General features: G+C 45.3%; 1 protein-coding gene across 1 annotated transcript; it reads right to left on the bottom strand.

Moving 5' to 3' along the window:
• Window positions 1–78: 78 nt before the first annotated feature.
• LOC309586513 (solute carrier family 22 member 2-like) lies at window positions 79–16,405 on the bottom strand (the record flags this gene model as incomplete). Its single annotated transcript, XM_082303455.1, has 11 exons — window positions 79–205; window positions 7,920–8,019; window positions 9,067–9,179; window positions 9,557–9,665; window positions 9,920–10,134; window positions 10,250–10,356; window positions 10,464–10,578; window positions 11,558–11,726; window positions 13,830–13,984; window positions 14,589–14,692; window positions 15,995–16,405. 11 exons carry the CDS (start codon window positions 16,403–16,405, stop codon window positions 94–96), a joined length of 1,710 nt encoding a protein of 569 aa, XP_082159581.1. The 3' UTR covers window positions 79–93.
• Between the last annotated feature and the right edge of the window lie 1,989 nt (window positions 16,406–18,394).

The raw sequence follows: 18,394 nt of genomic DNA, 5'->3' as shown, positions 1-18,394 counted from the left end.
CAGCAGTATTTATACCTGCTAATGAGAGGCTGGAGAAATGGGGCAAATCAGATTTCCAGAATGGCATCAAATCAGATCATAAGTCTGCAGGTGCTAGGTCATGAAGAATGCCATGTTCACATGTCCACAATTTTTATCTGACCAGAAGTTGTATTTTAATGCACGATTCAGGGGTTTCATCCAAAAATCCCCACACTTTCTGTTCCTAAAAAGGAAAAATGTGTAGGCACATGCACACACTTAAACAATGTCTGGGTACAGTAAGTGCTTTCTGCCATCAGTGCTGCTGCCATGAATGTAGGATGTCAAACAACCACGGTGACCGACACTCGGCTTTGGTTTAGCTGAGCGCCTGCTCCAAGATCATTGTCTCAAAGCAGTGCATCACTTAAGGGCCACCAAATGAAATTCCTTTCCTTTTGTTTTATGGAATATAAGTAGACTGAAACTACAGCTATTACAGTGCCACACAACTGTGAGTTCATTGGGGAGACAAGAACAAACACACAAAATGTTATAGTAAAATGTTATATGCATAAACCCCAGAGCACCCAGACAATGGAAAACCATTTTAGGACGCAACTGGGGAGCGCAGTGGCTGTGCAAGGTGCAAGGGCCCTGCTGAGGGAGTGCAGGAGTGGGTGTCCTGTGGCCCCACAGCTACTGCCTGTGCCAGGGCATGGGGCACAGTAGTGCCTGAGAGAGCACCTCACTCTGGGGACAGAGGTGTGGATGACTTGGGACCTAAAACCCCACGTGGCAGACAGAGGTGTCCTGGGCTGACTCTCTGTGTAGGGCTAGGACATTCGTTTATTTGCAGCAGACATCTGCAGGTGTGAAAGCATTTATAGATCACCCTCTGAGGTGGGGAGGCAAACACAAACTTGTCCCAGCTTGAAAGCCATCACAAGCCTCTGTGCAAAGGTACAGAGTACCTTCCTGCTAAGCAGATTTCAACTACCAAACAATGCCCTCTGTTAAGTTTTATTGCAAGCAACAAGTGGTGCCCTGTGTAAGCTTTTGTTTAACACACTAGATAACCCAAACTACTTTGTGTCATGAATTTCTCCTCTCTGTGACAGCAGCCTAGCAAAGTCTCATGTCTTGGTTATTTGCTTGAATCAAAAGACAATTGCATTCTGAATTCTTTGTTGAGTGAAACAACAGCATCATGCTTTACTGTTTCATTAAATTAAATATTTAATGCTGTTTTATGTCAAGAGCAGAAGAAAACCATAGTTTTGTATTCAAACCTCAATGTGCACAATGTCTTTCCAGGTCTTTATTGGCTTAAAATGACTGCAGCTTGCTTGGGCAGGATGGGAATTACCATGTGCTATGAAATTATATGTGTGGCAAATCCTGAGCTGTATCCAACATTTCTCAGGTAAGTGCACCACCTTCTGTCAGCAGGTAAAAGCACTGGGTGTTTCTCTTTGACAGACCAAGAGACTGGCTTACAGCTAAGGATGTCATGGAAGATGAATTTGCTTGTATAAAGCACACCTGGCAGAGCTGGTGATGTGTGTGTGTATTTGCATGTGCACTGCAGGAACCTGGGAGTCCTTGTCTGCTCCTCCCTGTGTGACCTCGGTGGGATCATAACACCTTTCCTTGTGTACAGACTGGCAGACCTCTGGCATGAACTGCCCCTGGTCATCTTTGGTAAGAGCTGGAAGAGGGGTTGGTTGGCCAAAGCTGAGATGAATTAGTTTGGTGATTTATTTTCTGTCTTTAAAAAAAAAAAAAACGCGGAGAGATGCATACACATGTACACACGTTTAAGATACAGCTTGGTGAGTCTGTTCATCTGGGTGTTTGGAAGTGGTAGCAAAGTCACCTCTTAGCCCCTTCTGCGCTGAAGGGGACCCCATGCTTTTGGGATAGCCCTTTCAAGCTTTGACTTTCTCCTGCTGAGCCCTTTCCAAGGGAGGAAAAACTTTGGGTTCTGTCCCTCTCATAGGCAGCATGGTTACCTGAACTGAGGTGCCAGCAACATGACCTTGTCTCCCTGCAGAAAAGTTATACTCCATCTCAGGGTGGCCAGTCTATCAAGGATGCCCTGGCAATTTAGGATGGCAAAGGAGCATGTCAGCCCTAATGTTAAGGTTTCTATCACAAGAAAAGGGCTGCCTTGAATGTCAGCTGCTGCACATACTCAAACCTGTGTGCCTGCATGAACCATCTGCCCTCACTAGGGTCACAGAGGGTCTAAAACTAATCAGAAGGTGAAACTGGCCAGGTGGACTGGTAGTAACCTTTCATGCATGTCCTAATCAAGCCAAAAGTAGTGATGACAGCTAGCCAGTGTCACCTCAATCCCATGCCAGCTGGACAATCATAAGCAAAACCTGCTTCCTCTGCACTGTGTGCCTGAAGCAAGGAAGCCAGACTCCCTCTGGGTCTGTGCCTCAGGACAGCTTTCCAGGGCTCAGATGTACCTCAGAAATGTCAGCAATTACTCTGACAAATAAGAATCATGCAGATAAAAATCCAAGTGTTATTATTACTTTGAGGCACCCTTATTCTGCCACTGGGGCAGACATTGTCTGTCCATTGGGGCATTAATTAGTGACTTGGAATTAAACATAGGCATGACAATTGCACTGCCTTTGTGATCCTTGTTCTGTGCTTGCAGCTGTGATTGTTCTAATCAACAGTGGCTTAGTTTTGCTCCTACCTGAAATGAAGGGAAAAGCTCTGCCTGAGACCATTGAAGACGCTGAAAATCTGCACAGGTATGGTGTTAAACAGTGTCCTCTAAAGCAACTCACCTTCACATCTGCAAAATCTGCTTTAGAATCTCCATTTATTGTACATATCTGGAGATTTGTTGGGTTTTGTTGTACCCATATAAATACAGTTGGTGTCTGGTGGGTGACACATCCCTGATTGCAATATCAGGCTCTGGGCTCTCCTGTATGATCTGACTGGAATCCATAAACACCTTACATATGAGCCAGACATTGGGAAATGGTGTGGAAGGTAGTGCCATGGGCCACCTGAAAAGCATTGATCAGTGAGGGGACTGTTGATATCCCCAAAGATGCTCTCACAGCAAGGACAAAGCTGGCTGAGATGTGGTTTTAAATCTGGGAAGCAATTCAGTGACTGTCCTGTGGTTTCAGTGCTCTTGCCTTTTGGCTCAACCTGCAGCTTCTGGAGCACCTCCCAGGGTTGGGGGTAGAGCTCCACAAACACTGGAAGGGTTGCTTAAATTTACTGAAGCTCCTGTGAAGCCAAAAAATACTTGGCCTGGTAAAAAACTGGGTGTGGGAAAAAAAGGACCTAACGTGGCCAGAAAGAGATGGCAATGTAGCACAGCATAGAGCAGGGACAACATGCCTCTAGGAAACATTAGGAAAATCATACATGCAACCACACACCCAGATGTCACTTTAGAATCCACTTAGAATAAGAGTTTTTACAGTAGGAAATGCCAGAGTTGAAGTTTCTAAAGGTACCGTTGGGATATGATTTCCAGACAGCAGCACAGTTGCAATGAGGCCACAGAAACTCTCAAATTTGCTCCTTACTCTGCTGCTCTTCAAAATAGCCTAACCTCGTTTGAGCAATTGCCAGTGCCAAGATAACAGTTAAACCTAGTTTTGTTGAATGAATGCAAGAATATGGATTATGTGGCAGATCATGCTGTTAAACACCAGGAACATCATCTGTTTTTTCCTCTTTCCTTCCACAGGCAGGAGAGAAGTAAAGAAAAAAACATTTATCTCCACGTTCTGACTTCCGAAGTTGCCCCAAAGTAAGGGCTCATTTTGCCCTGGATCTGCCTTTGTTGGGGCAGGGAGGCAGAAGAGGGCCAGCAGAGCAGCCACAAGCCTGGACCTCATCCCACATCCAGAGGATGAGCCATCCCACTGCGATGATCTTTCCCTGTTGCACTCCCCCAGCTGCCAGCACTCTGACACTTGGGGACTTCTGGAGCCAGAAGCATTTCTGCTTCACTCCCTCATGGACCATGTTGCAAATTTTTTCTATTTGCCTCCTGAACACTTTCATGTCTCTGGTGTCCCAGGCCATCTGGCAGCAGCACCTCATATGACATGAGTGGGAAATTGATAAAGGAACACTTTCTTCTCCTTCTTATAAAACTAAAAATCTCTTTGCGCTGCTCACTCACAGCTCATTTCTATAGCAAGTAGGAGTGCAGTCATGAGCCCAATTCACTTCCTTCAAGCTACACCTGACTCTGCACAAAAGTAACACATAGGCAGTATCTGATTTACTGTCACAATTCCCTCTACATCCCTTAAAATCTTTGAGCTGTTGGTTGGTCTATGGCTCCTGCTTCCCAGCTCAGCTCTGTGATTCAGCTCCTGCCACCCAGGCAACAAGCACTGCCACTGTAGAGACCACTGTGGGAGCCTGAGGCATCCACAAGCTCCTTTTCCTTCCTAGTTTTGCTCTTCTTCTTCCAGAGAAATAAGGACAAAAAATAAGCACTTTTAAGTCCAAGCTGACTTTTAAGATTTGGTATTCCGTAATTTGACAGGATATTAGGCAAGCTGGAAAATTAAAAGGAAGAAAATGAGGAATTGGAGGCAGTGAAGCCTCAGGATGCAGTGGGCTGCATACAACTGCACCAGCATTTGGGATCAGTGACAGGGAAGGGGCAGGAAGCCCCACCACCATCACCCCCTGGGACCAGCACAAACAGTAACAGGACACTGTGCCCTGCGTATTAAAACATATTAAAGTTTGTGTTTATGCATGAATGCTTTCCTAATGCTCAGAGCTTGATTATTTACATGGCCAAACTCCCAAACATCTGTCAGAAAAAAGGACTGAGGCAGGGGGAAAGATAAGTCAAAAAAAGGATATGGGTTTTAAAGTTGATCTCCCTCCATACCATGCTGGAGAATCACTGCGCTAGTGCCTCTGAAGGTTGAAGAGTCCTCTCCGCAGCTTTTGGGAAGCTGTGATTCACAGCATAGTCATCAACTTTTGTACATTCTCTGGATCTGAGTTTGCCTCCTGACCAGTTCGAGTTGTGGGAAATGGCCCAGTTTCTTAATATTTTAAAATATTAAGAAACCCAGCGGTGTAGGGTAGGGATGGGATAGGAGCACCGAAGTGTCTGAACAACAGCTATCCTTGCGTGTTGGCGTTTGGATTTAGGTGTTGACAGCAACAGCAGAGGAAAAGAACAGTGCTTAGAAAGGTGCAGCCCTTGGCCACAAGATCATCTGCCCATCAGAGGCTGCCATGGAGAACACCAGAAACTTTGTAAAAGTAAAAAGCAATTCTTCCCAAAACCCAGCTGGTGGGTGGGTACCCCAAAACACGGAGCTTTTACGTTCTCTTCAGGCACGGTTGATATAAAGTCCAGATTTAAGTAATTAGGTGAGGGACAGGGTCTTCTTAAGGGGCCAGTCCCACTTTCATTTACCTGCCCTGTTTACATGCTGCCAGGCTCCTTGACAGAGTCAGATGGTGCTTGGTCCTGAAGCACTCCTTCCCAAGCTCCAAGGACAGCCCTGCCACTGGGCTGGTTATGCTCCAGCAGCCCCAGGAGCAGACAGGCTTCAGCTGCTCTTAAGGGGAAGGGAAGCTCAAACTGTGTGACTTGAGGCAGGATGTGAGCTTCAGTCACAGTCTGGGGGAGACACACTCCTGCCACCCCACCAGGACACAATGCTGCTGCTCCACATTTTGAGAGCAGCCATTTGCAGCTGGACCAGCTTTCACATCTCTTTGACTTCCCAACTCCAGGAAGCAATCCATGAATGGACAAAGGTCACCAGAAAGGAAATCAGTGACGGACATTTGCCCTTGTGTTTATTAAGCTGCCACCAGAAGCAGATGCCACTATCACTTGTAGGTGACTGCAAAGCAAAGGCACACCAGAACCTGCCACCTCTGTAGCTCCTGCTGTGGCAGTAGCAGTGCTTATGGAAATAAATACCAGTGGGATGGGTAAGGGTCTTGGGACTCAGCTTTTTTAGTTACTCATTTATTCATCTCAGTATTTGCTTTGCTTGACTTGTTGCTACCTCCCCCGTTTTCTATCTGCAGAGTTTTCAACAGGTTTTATATCAAAGAACTGTAAGTCAGAAGTTCTGATAGATTTCTATTAGTGCAGAGCAGAGACATGTCTGCAACTGCAGCAGGACACCTGCTCTACCAAACAGGTAATTGCACCCACCCTGTCCCTCTTGCCCTCTCAGCACAAGCTTGTTCCCCCCTGATCCTGAAGCAAATATTAGTTTTGCAACTGCCCAGACCAAAGTCATGTCATTCCTGATCTGTCTGTACCCTTCTCAGGGCAACCTTGCCATGGCCCTGCCTCAGTGAACAACATGCTTCCCTGCCTTGGAGGCCCTCACAGCAACACTGAACATTAACTGAGGCTCAGGTCAGCTGAAAGCTGGTGCAAGGTCACTGGGATGCAATCCTGGGGGAATTTCACCCTGCCTGCTAGAGTCCAGCAGTGCCTTGCTCAGCTGGGAGTTCTCTCCCTGCAGCTGATTATCACTGGGCAGAGGTTATCTCGTACCCTGATCACAGTAGCCTTATGGAAAACCAGTGTTTCCCAGCAGTGACAGGGACCAGCAACACTAACAGGAAAAGGGAGCCACAGAAGGATTGTTTCTGTTTTGATCTGCAACCAAAGGTTGGTTACAGCCACTCAGTCGGAGGGACTAGGAAATTTGTGAAGGTGCTGGATATTTCCTGGAAGACCCAGTGCTGCCCCTCATGCTCCCTGAGGCACAGGACCCTTGGTCAGGGTCCTGCAAGTCCCCAAGCCTGATCCCAGTTCATTCCAAAGAATGCCCCAACAGGACACGCATATAATGATATTACTTTATGAAGGAAATTAGTTTTTCTCCTGTGCATTCTTTTTTGTGCTCTGGAGTTGCCACATGCCCACCCTTGTGAGTAGCCAATAAAATAGGAGAAAATAAAATCAGTTTTTAAAAAACTCTGTGCAAGTCGTCACACGACTGACCCAGGTTTGTAGTTACCTTGATTCTACAATGGAGATAAATCTCTGTTATATTGTGCTGCCCCTTGGTAAGAAAAATCAAGTCAGACTTTATGGAGGCTTACAAAGTTTTGTCGGGATGGATCCCACCACATTCAAGTTAAGATCTCTTGAAGTCCACGTTGAAGTCCACACAGGTGATACAAAAATTCCCCAGCCCTAAAATATGTTTCTCTTGGTGTACAGCTATGCAGCAATAGGGACAATTCCCTCAGAAAACCCTAAACATTGTAAATAAAGGATATGCAGAGAAATTGAAATAAGACAGGCAAGACTTTTGAGGGGGTATTTATTCTAAGTGGCATTTCTGTGCTACTGCCCTAAAGCAGACTACCCAGCAAGAGTTACACCTTCTTCAGCCACATGTTACTTCTGATCCTTGGACATGGAGATAGATTTTTTTGGCCTTTGGAGCACTTTGCCTGCAAGGGTAACAAGACATGAACATCAGCCAGGAATGAAGGTGTTAAGTGAGCACCTAACTTCAAGTTCTTTACCTGCTCTGCCTTGGCCCCAGGAAAATGATCATATATTCCTTTAAGTTTGTCCTGGCTCCTCAGCAGATACTGGTGCTCCACGCACCACGTGTGAAGCTGCTATCAAGACTGTCCTTTTTCTGTTCAATTGTTAAGGGTTTTTTTTTAACACAAATGCCATTTATAATGGTGTTGCAGCACGTTGGAGAGGCAAGTGCAGCTATTCACAGGCCAGTAAAGGCCTAGGCTACTTTTCAAGATGCCTAGGTAAATGTGTGGTAAAAGGAGTCCAGAATCTGTCCAGTTAGAGTCTGGAAATTACTCAGCGACTTCTTGGAATCAAAGAAGGCAGCCAAGTAATCCCTGGGCTTCCCTCTGGACAGGGATTTTGCCCAATTTCAAGTGAAAGCTGCTAAAAGTTCATCATCATGACTTACCTGTGAAAGTTTTCAACATCCTCCACAGTTTCAGGCAAAACTCTTCCTTTGGTTTCAGGCAGAAGCAGCACCAATCCACCCGCAGTCAAACCAAGAACAGCTTCAAAACAGAGGCACAAAGCTTGTAAACATTTATCAAGCACTTTCTACTGCCAGACAGAAAGGACTCGTCAATGGCACTTTATTTTGTTCCTCATGCAAGATGTGCACCTCAAGCCTCTATATGCAGAACTGCTGTGCTGGTACAAAAATGGAAGCTGTGGCTGCCCTGTGGAGACAGCGCCAAGCCAAGTCCTCTTGTGTGTTATGCACTGAACTAGGACACCTCTAACAGGGCAGACAATCCTTCCTTTGTAGAGGAAAGAAGTTTTTTTAGTGCTAGAGCATGCCAGGAAACATATTCCATTTTTATGCTATTCACATAAGATTAGAAAATGTGTACAGAATGTATTATCTCTTAAAAAACGTGATCAACTTCTCCACTGATAATTTCTTTTATCCAGTTCATACATGTTTGGTATAAATATTTTTAATGTACTAAGCACCCTTCTAGATGTCCTGTCTGTTAAAATCTGCATATTGCCATTCAAGGTACTTCTCTATAAATAATGTGCTGACCTAAGATTCATAAAAATGTTGCAGGCCCTGACCTGAAAGTTCAGGTCACTAGTCTGCAAAACTTATCTTGCATTTATTTACCAGCTGCTTTCCAAATAGCTGGAGAAGAGCCAGTTAAAGTGTCAGAAAAGCTGAAGCGTAACAGCCGTACTTGTACTCCATTAAATAGGCAATTATGTGAAATTCTAGGGGTTCACTGCTGGACAGACAATATAATACACAGAAAAGCAGTAAATCAGCATTGAAGCCATCAAATATTCATCTCATCAAAATTTTTCTGAGCCCTTTGCCATCTGTCAAGTATGTATTTGGCTCTAACTTCCTTTAAAATACAAGGAGAAATCATAGGGGCAAGGAAGACATGGAATGCATAAACAAGTTCCAGCTTGTCATAAACTGAAGGCTAAGGCCTTGTAGAGAGCAATGGGCTTCTGCTGAATTTACAGCAGCTGCCTTGGTGGCTTTTCCCTCCCTTTGGAACTTGGGTCCCCCTGCTGCACCCTGGGCAAGGAGGTGCGGTGGCACTTACTGAAGACAATCAGTGGCAGATCGTGCCAGACTTCCACCAGTCTGTAGACAATGAAGGGGACGAGGACTCCACCAATATCACACAAAGAGGAGCAAACCATCACCCCAAGATTCCTGGTTTGGCAGCAAAGGGATCATGTTAGTGTCAGAGTACTGCAGCTGGAAAGGGATGGATCACAACTCTCACCCATGCACAGGAAAGATCCAGGCACGCTGTGGGACTTCAGATCCCTCACCCACCCTAGTTCTCCCAAGGTTTCCTTTTATTTTGTTCATGTGAGTTTCCCCTTGTGTAAATGTACATTTCTTTTCTTTATTAAGCTATGTTTTTAAAGCATTTTAGCTGTGCTTCACCTACTTTATGTTCAACAGTACCTGTGTAGTTCTGACACATTTGAGGATAACTAAATTTAGCATAAAACATAACATACACATCAGCCTCAATTATTTGTTTCCAGGCCAAATGCCAGCTGGGAAGAGGATACACCTACCTGATATAAGTTGGATACAGTTCAGTGCTTACAAAGCAAACCATTTCAAAAGCCATTGTAATTCCCATTCTCCCAATGCAAGCAGCAACCACTTTTAATGAATGCATGTCTGCAGAGAAAATACATTCAACACATTTAAAAGTATCCCAGTGATTTAGCAGGTGTCAATTAATACAGCAGTGTTATTTTGTGGGACTTCTGATCCCATGTCAGTTGATCTTCTCAAGGGACTTTGTTTCACCCATGTGAGTGAGGGAACAGTGAGCACCACATGAACAGTGGCACAGGGACCCTCACAAAGCAGCATGGGGGTTCCAGATGACAGGGTGGGAAGCCCCAGAGGGCTTCACTCAGGGGACTTACCCTCTGGGATGAGGGCTGTGGCAAGGCAGGCGGCCCCAGCCACCACATTCGACACAGCCCAGGGGTAGCGCCGCCCGAGACGGTCAATAGTGACAATGATGATGAAGGCGGCTGGGAATTCAACAAGTGCAGAATAGAGGAAATCCAGATACATGTTCTCAGCATCCATTCCCATGTGCATGATGAGCCCCTGGTAGAGGACAGAGCTTGTGAACCTGGGCAGAGAAGAGCATCCTGGATTTGTTAGTCGGTCGGAGAACAGAGGTCTGCGTCCTGATGGAGTTTGCAAATCCAGAACTCCAAACCAGCTCTCTAGCGTTATATTCTTACCAGTTGAACATCAAAATGAGTGTGTTTTTTCTTATCTGTGGTGTCCTGAAAAGGTCCATCAGTGAGGGATTCTGCTTTCCACAATCTTCTTCTTCAAATTGAATATCCTATGGAAGAGCCAGTACATAATACATTAAATTTCTTCTGGGAGGAACTGATGGAAGGTACTATCACATGCTGCTTACTTACATGCACGAGCAAACCCTGAGCTCACCTGAAAATGCGAAGGCATCTTTTTCCCGTTTTTTTTAGCCATATCACTGACAATTTTCATAGCTTTTTCATTTTTCCCTTGAGATATCAGCCACCTGGGAGACTCTGGGAGGCACCTACAATGCGAGTAGATGCCATTATATGACAAAACATAAAGCCTACCTATTCTCCCATGCATGGAGACTTTGGAGGGACTAAATAGAGGCAGATGGATTTTTTTTTTTTGGTTGGGTGGGTTTTGTGAGCTACTTCCCACTCCTGCAGTATGGGGAAAAGTACTGTATCCCATGGCTGAGACTGGAAAAGGAACAGTTGAGATAGTGGCTTTGGTCAAAGAGGAGTTTACTAAAGATAAGTCAGGGAGGGGCTTTGAGTGAGAGTGGTGCTCTCATCTTATGCAGCCCATTCACCACAAACCAGCTCCTCTTAGGGAGCCATTTTTCACTTCCGCTATTACAGGTTAAGAAGTAGTAAACAAGATAGAACTGGCTTACCAATTCAAAAATATGGAAGAAGGAAGGCAACAAATTTCTTTCTACTAGTCCTAACCCATCCAGACAATTTCTCAAATCCAAAGCACTCAAACCAAAAAATGTCAATTAAAAAGAGAAGAGAGAAACTAAAATGAAGGAGTACCCAGGTGCTTTTTTTTGGTTGGATGGCAAAAATCTGCAACTTTTTTCCTTAAAAGAACATGCTAACAACCTGTTAGAGTTGTTAGCACTAGATGGTCTCTCAGTAACCATATTTTCAATGTAAGGACAACTAAATTATGCCAAGGCACATATTTTCTTTTATGAAATGCTTAAAGAAAATAATAAATTATATTAATCCACTTTTCCTCCAGTGTTTTTTCAAAGTGGTCTGCTTTTTAAACACAATGTCAGGTGAGGTGCACAGGCTAGGATTCAACAAGATCTCAGTTGCTGAGGGGTCCTATTTCCCTCTCCTTTTTGCCGTGAACCTCCTCTTTGCACCAAGAGATGTGCACAACCAAAAAGGAGCGCCCAGTCTCTCTCAGTATCAAGCCTTGGGAAGCAGGAGAAGCTGGGGTTTTTTGGGTCGTGGGCAGAGCTACAACAAAAGGGCCCTTACCAGTAGTAGAGCAGGAAGAAGCAGGTGGGCAGGGTGACAGTGAGCTGCAGCCACCGCCAGTGAGGGATGGCGTAAGCGATGGCATCGAAGACCAGGAGCCCGACAGAAAAGGCCACCTGGTAGAGGATCCCCACCGTCCTCCGGTACTGCGGGCCCACCACTTCTGTCACTGCAAAGGCACACACGGACAGGTGAGCGCCATGGCTGCTCCACACAGGAGAAACCTGCTTCGAGGGGATGCTGGAAGACCAGCACTACAGTAACACCTTGGAGAAACATTGGTCATCATGGGCATCCCAGCATAATGCTTCCAGACAAAATCCCCTGGTTTGCTTTTCTGGCACCCAAAGTCCAGTAGGGAAGAAAACACTGCTGCTGGTAGTACATTGGCCTAAGACATCCTGGAACATCTGCTGTGGAGATCTCTGAGTAAATCAAGCATTTGTACAGACAGATTTTGTTGTGAAATCTAATGCCAACATACATAATGTCTCCAACCCAACAACAAAGCTGAACATTTGGTTTCCTAAGTGCAGTGTTTCGGCCTGCATCTCACTCCAAGGACATAAGGAAAACCGGTTTCACATGATGGCACAGAGCTCCCAGGCCAGGGTGGCATCACGATGCATTTGCACTTTGCAAGTCAGCATCACAGTACCACATCACACATTAACTCTCTATTAACAAGACTTTAAAGTAACTATTCCAGCCAGCAGGCACAAGCACACTCAACATTTTGTGTGCAGTTGTGTGATTCCAAGAAAGAAAACTCATTAGAAAAAGAACAGTAAGGAAATAATTAGCAGCCAAAGGAACTGCTGAGTTTTGGAACTACAGATTAGCTAATGCTGCTCAGCTAAATTATGCACAAAGACATCTCCTCAGGCTCAGTAGAACTGAGCCAGAAGCAGCTGAAGGGCAGACAAGTGCCCCAGCAGAGCAGGACAGCAAGGTTGTTCTGTCCTTGTATCCTTCCCTGGACATTCAGTATTGCCCACCCTCAGGGAAAAGATGAAAGTTTCATAGAGCTTTGGGGCTGCTCCTGGATAGCATTTTTTCAGGAGAGAGTTTTAAGAGAATTCAGGAGTAACAAGATGTAACAGAGAAAATATCAGGATAGGGCAAATCATTGTCCTGAAAAGGACTTCGTGCTCTAAAATGGCTTAAAGTTCCCCAGAAGAGGGGATGAAGATTTCGTATGTGCCAGGAAAAGATTTAAGAGCCCAAGCGAGTATCCAGAAATGCACAGGAAGGAATAATCGTGTCCTAGCAGAAGACATTCTGGACTGTGGGATAGGTACTTTTATTTTAGTCATATCAGACATCTGGATAACTGCATTAGCAAGATGCCCCCACTGAAAGACTTAATGGAAGTTTAGGGCACTGACTTTTACATTTTTACCACTATCACAGCGAACTGCATCTCTCAGAGATATTTGGTAGAGCCTTCTGACATCCTAACCCAGTTAAGGTTCTATCAGTCAGCTTTTAAAATACTTAATCTGCTGCTTCAGTGATTGCTTGCAGTTGGGTAGTTTGGACAGGAGACTGAACATCACTCCAGAAAAATCAGAGAAGTCCCAGGAAGCTCTACCCTGCACCAGAAAATTGTCCTGAGATGGGCAACCAACCGTGCCTCACCAGCAGACACAGCTGGTGCAGGGCTCTGGGAGAGGCACCCACACAGGCTGGGTCTTCCACTGCTTGGCCTCCCCTCAGACTAGTGGATACACACAGGTACACAAACACCTTGTCTTTTCATCAGCAAGTACATGCTGTTCTTCAGATATTTTTAGATGCTGAAGCCTCTGTTTGCCCTTTAATGCTCTTCATGTCATAAAAATGCCGCAAGTTTTCCCCACCCTCTGCCTGCTTCTTTAATGGCCTCCTCTGTCACCATCCTGTCGCTGCCTGGGCTAGAGGGGCTGTGGTCTGCCAAGTCACCTTCCCCAGCCAGAGCCTGACGAGAGGAAGAGGAGCCATGGGGCCCAGATAGATCTGCAAAGGTGAGCTGTGCCATAGGGGAAAGCCTATCTCTACATAAGAGCCCTAATATACCACCATTTGCTCCAGCTTTGAAGGCTACTGCTATTTCTCCCTAATGACAGTGCTTGAAAACATCCTGAGAAGCCAAAGAGGGAGAAAACTCCTTAATAAAACACTGTGGGAGGCATTTTTTTTAAATGGCTTTTTTTCAAGTTTTTTGGAGTTGAGTTCATTTCCTCCATCTTCTGCAGCTAGTCTTGCTCCTGGGAGAAGGTCCTGAACTCACCCAGGATGTAGCCCGCAGTCCAGCAGCCCTTGCTGACCAGCCCTTGCAAGAACCGGATGATGACTATCCACAGGTAGGTGGGCACGAAGACCAGAAGGATTCCACACACAATGTTTGCAAGGATTGTCGTTAAAAGGCAAAATTTACGGCCAAACCTGGATTGGAAAATAATAGGCATGAAGCAAACCACTAGTCATGGAAGCATTTTAAACTAGCAAGAGCTTTGTGTATCTTTGGGGAAAAAATCCAATTTTGCTATGCAAAATAGAGACATGCTTTTTATTCCTCGCCCACTACTCATTACTCTGCTATTCTATTCCATGAAAAGTTAGTGTGCCAGCTGCTCTGCAATTCCACAAAATCTTTCAGGAAAAAAAGAATTGTCCCACATTTACTTCTATTACATTGGGAATGAAAAATAAGTATGGGTTATATATATATAAAGCGGGAGCTCCAAACCAGCATTTCCTGGCTTTGGTTAACACCTAAGGGTTCTGATGTGGCACACTAGGAAGTTTGGGGTGTGCAGTTCTAAAAAAATCCTCGTGGGCTCTGCAGGACTTGCTGAGCAGATCTGTGCTCAGCACCAGGTATAACCTAAAAGGCAGGATACTGGCTCATGCTGCAACTGAATATCCACGGGGACGACCCTCTTTTCAGAAGAGCAGAGATGGTATCAGTTGCACAACCTTTACCTAAGTTTGGCTGCTGAACATGGATAAGGGAGGTCAGAGAGTTTTATGGTCAGCCCACACATACCTGTCTGCAATGTAGCCAATGTTTATGGAGCCAATAAAAAACCCAGCGTTCACAGATGACTGAAAGAGATCCAACTTCCAAGAGTCCTCACACACCAGGTCAAACTAAAGGAGAACACAGAGACAAAAGAGTGAAATGGCTCACATCCACAAGTTTCCTTCGCTTCGGTTAAAGATTTAAACTTGTTTCTGGGTCAATGCCTGTTTTGTCAGCACACAGAAATCCTACCAACTTAACTAATTGTCCAACATTAAAAACTGGAACAAGCCCTTAAGCAGTTTACTGGCATTTCCCATTCATGTCTCATCTCTCTTTTCTGGAAAGAATGTGAGTTACTGTCTGTCCAAACTGACACCCTAACCTGTGTTGGCCCTCATTGATCAAATAAGCATCATCGCCCTGAGTTTTTCAAACAGCTTTTTCTTTGTGATGATGATGGTGAACCTTTCTAAGTAGTTCTTGTTGCCTCATACCTTGGCATGGCACAGAAGTACCCACAGACCACTCAGGACTAGGTGTGATGCCTTTACTAAAAGTATCCTAGATGCCTTCAGAAGCCTGCCTTTTCCAGCTTCCCATGGAGCACTGGTCTCCTGGAGGAGCGTGGAAGTATCTACATCTGCCCTGAGGCATGGATTTTTTTTTTTGTTTCTGTGTTCGTTATACATACAGGGGAAAGAATCCCGACTACCACCACCTCTGCAGCATTGCTGGAAACATTTGGTGGAACTTTCTATGATGAAATCAAGATTGTCATCACAGTTACTGGTTTATTCTTAAAGCACCTAAACTGCTAAAGTACACTAAGTAGTTAAGTACAATTTTCAGTTTATTCACTCCTCCTGAGAACACAAAAGTCATTGGCTTTTCTACAGTTTATTCCTGACTAATGCTGTTTAATTGTGGGAAACATTTACCTTTCCCCCACACTGACTGACATTCATTTTTATTTGAGACCAACTTTGAAAGACTTTATTCCTTAAAAAAAAAAGGAAAAAAAAGAGAAAAAAGAAGGGAATGGGGGAAAGAAATGAAGATCTTTGCATTGGCCAGTTTTGTTTGCAGCCCTGCAAGCTGCACTGTTTACACACCTTCACAAATCGGACCACTCATGTGACAGGAATTTCATTCAGAACTGGACTTTATCTACCTGGGGATTTATTTGCTGAAACATGCTTTGCTCCCCAGCTGGAGATATAAGCCTCCTGAGCAGCCAAAGCAATACTTCACAGCAAGGACAGAGGGAAGATGACTTGTAAAGCCCCCAGCGCAAGTTCACAGTGAGAGACAATCCTTTCTCCAGGTAAGTAGGCGATATTCTAACACAGCCAAGGCTCACCAACCCTCTCCCACACCTCTCACCTTGTCTGTAACAGAGGGGACAGGGCAAAGGGGGCTGTTTTTACCTCGGTGACGAGAGAGCTCCCTGGGGAGTTGTAGACCCAGCCATCCCGGCAGGGACCGAGGGGGACGGTGCTCCCACTGCCCACCAGGCTGCCGAGGGGGTCAGTGCAGCTGATGCCTGTTGCGTTCCAGTCCACCTCGTACCTCCTGCAGCGGCTGTCAAAGCTGGCCCCGTGGCCATCCCACTCGGGAACTGTGTGATTCAGCTGCTCCTCCAGGCTCCAGCCACACCGCTGGCTCAGCTCAGCCACCCCGGGGCTGAAGCAGCGATGTTCAGGAATGAACCCGAAGAAGAAGACCCCCACGTACACTGGGGTGAAGGAAGCAGATAACAAACACAGGACAAAAAAAGTTTGCTTCTGGAACCTGTCAAACTCTCCAATGTGCTCTAAAATGTCATCTAGGGTTGGCATTTTGGCATCAAAACCACATCAAAAACCTCAACTAGGTCCTCTCTGCAACACTGATATATTTAGTTGGCAGCAAAGCTACTTAAGTAACAAAGATATTTGACCAAAAGTCAAGACTAACTCTATAAATTATTAAACTACATGTTGCAAGCTTTATTTTTTAGGTTTCATCTGAAATCAGACCTTAATTCACCCAGGGAGAATTTGCATTTAACCCCTAATCAGAGCGCTTGTATGTTCCTGTTCTCTGGAAAAGCTCCTATGGGCCACAGGCCTTCAGTTTTGTTGGGGGTTTTGGGGTTATTTTTTTAATTAAACAAGTCAGCTCCTCAAATAATAGGCATTTTTAAAGAGCATAGATGGAAAATTCTACCAACATACAAGCAACACATGGGTTTAGTGCAGAATGGCTGGGCACCACAGGTGAGCAAAGCTTCTTAACCAGAATCTGTAAAAAATAGGTGGGTACACTCTGAAAAAGAAGTGTCTCTACGTTGAGCCACATAGCAGTAAAGGAAGAGCTTTCCTGAAAATTCCTGTATCATGTGTGTCTCATCCCTCACCCTCCACACTCTTCCATTCCCATGGAAAACATCTCCCCACCTGTATCAGGGAACACAATTTTCACCTGACCATATTTTTGTAGGGATACAAAAGAGAAAAAGCATTCACTACAGAATTATGCACTGGGAATAGCTGTGGGAAGCCACAATATACAGTATCTATGGCCAAAACACCTATTTTTTTTACCACAGAAGACCTAGAAGACTTTAGGTAGACTTTATTGCAGGCACCCCAAATAAATGCAGTTATATCAGGCCCTAGTGGTACATTGTCCTGCCTATGGATAGATACCAACTACTCCCATATCTTTTGCTGACAACAGCAGCCTTCCATCAGAAAGAAAAGCGTAAGTGAAGGTAACATTTAAAAGACATTAAAGAAGTGAAAAACTGCCCGGAAAGCAATTTGAATAGCTTAGGCAACAATGAAAAATATTTAAAGACACAATACACTCAAAAAAACCCCCAAAAAACCAGAACTTGGTCTTGCTGCTCATCATCTACAGACCAACAGTGGCGCGAGCAGCTGTGAAAGCTGCTTTGCAGGCCAACACTTCAAGATCATTCCCCACATCACACAGATGTAATTTCTCCTCTCCTGCTTCGTCCTCTTCTCCATCAGGAACATCTACACCAAGTTAACAAGAACTCCCCTCCTGGCCACTCACAGCTGTGTCACCCTCAGCCTAGCACAGCACCATCCCACAACAGACCTTTGCCTCCCTGGCTGCAGGTGTTCCGTGTGGAGCTGGCAAGGGAAACACTGATGCAAAAGTGCACAGCAGTCACCACGCTGAGAGCCAGTCCCTGCAAGCCTTCCTCAGCAGGAGAAGGTGTGCAGTCAGCTGGGGCCAATGGAACTGAAGCCAAAGCTTGCCTGGGAAGTGGGTGAAGCTAAGGCATTAGGCTGCATCTTAAAAACACACCCAAAAAACCCTCACATCTTTTCCAAGCAGTATGATTTAAACAGTTGGTAATGGTGTGTTAAAGTTTCCCTTGAACCATGAAAGTTCAACGAACACTGGGCCAGTTTTCCCCATCTCCCACCATTCTCTCTGCAGCCAGCCCAAAGGAGGCTGGGTGGGAGTGTGCCAGGCAGGTGGGTTTCTAAGGGACACTTCCCAAGGAGTCATGTTGCTGACTGGCAAACTTTCTCCTCCTGGCCCATCCATTTGTACATACTCATCTGGGCCCTGCTATCCTCATAACCCTTCCCTCCCTACAGGTAAGTAGAGTATTCTTCTGGGAAAAACAGTCTGGTGAAGCTGGTTTGCATCCAGTTCTCTATGAGGTAAGATTCAGCCAGCCTACCTACCTCCCACTGCTGTCAGATACAAATTCTATCATTGATATTGCTCAAATAAGCACCCCCAGACAGGGCAGCTCTGTTCTACCTACGCCTCGTTAGGCATAGCCCAAACAAAGAGAC

This window comes from Coloeus monedula (genome assembly GCF_965178545.1).
Source record: "Coloeus monedula genome assembly, chromosome: 2".
Taxonomy (NCBI): Eukaryota; Metazoa; Chordata; class Aves; order Passeriformes; family Corvidae; genus Coloeus; species Coloeus monedula.
Note: the sequence above shows the minus strand (reverse complement) of the source record. Positions and strands in the feature narration are given on the sequence as shown.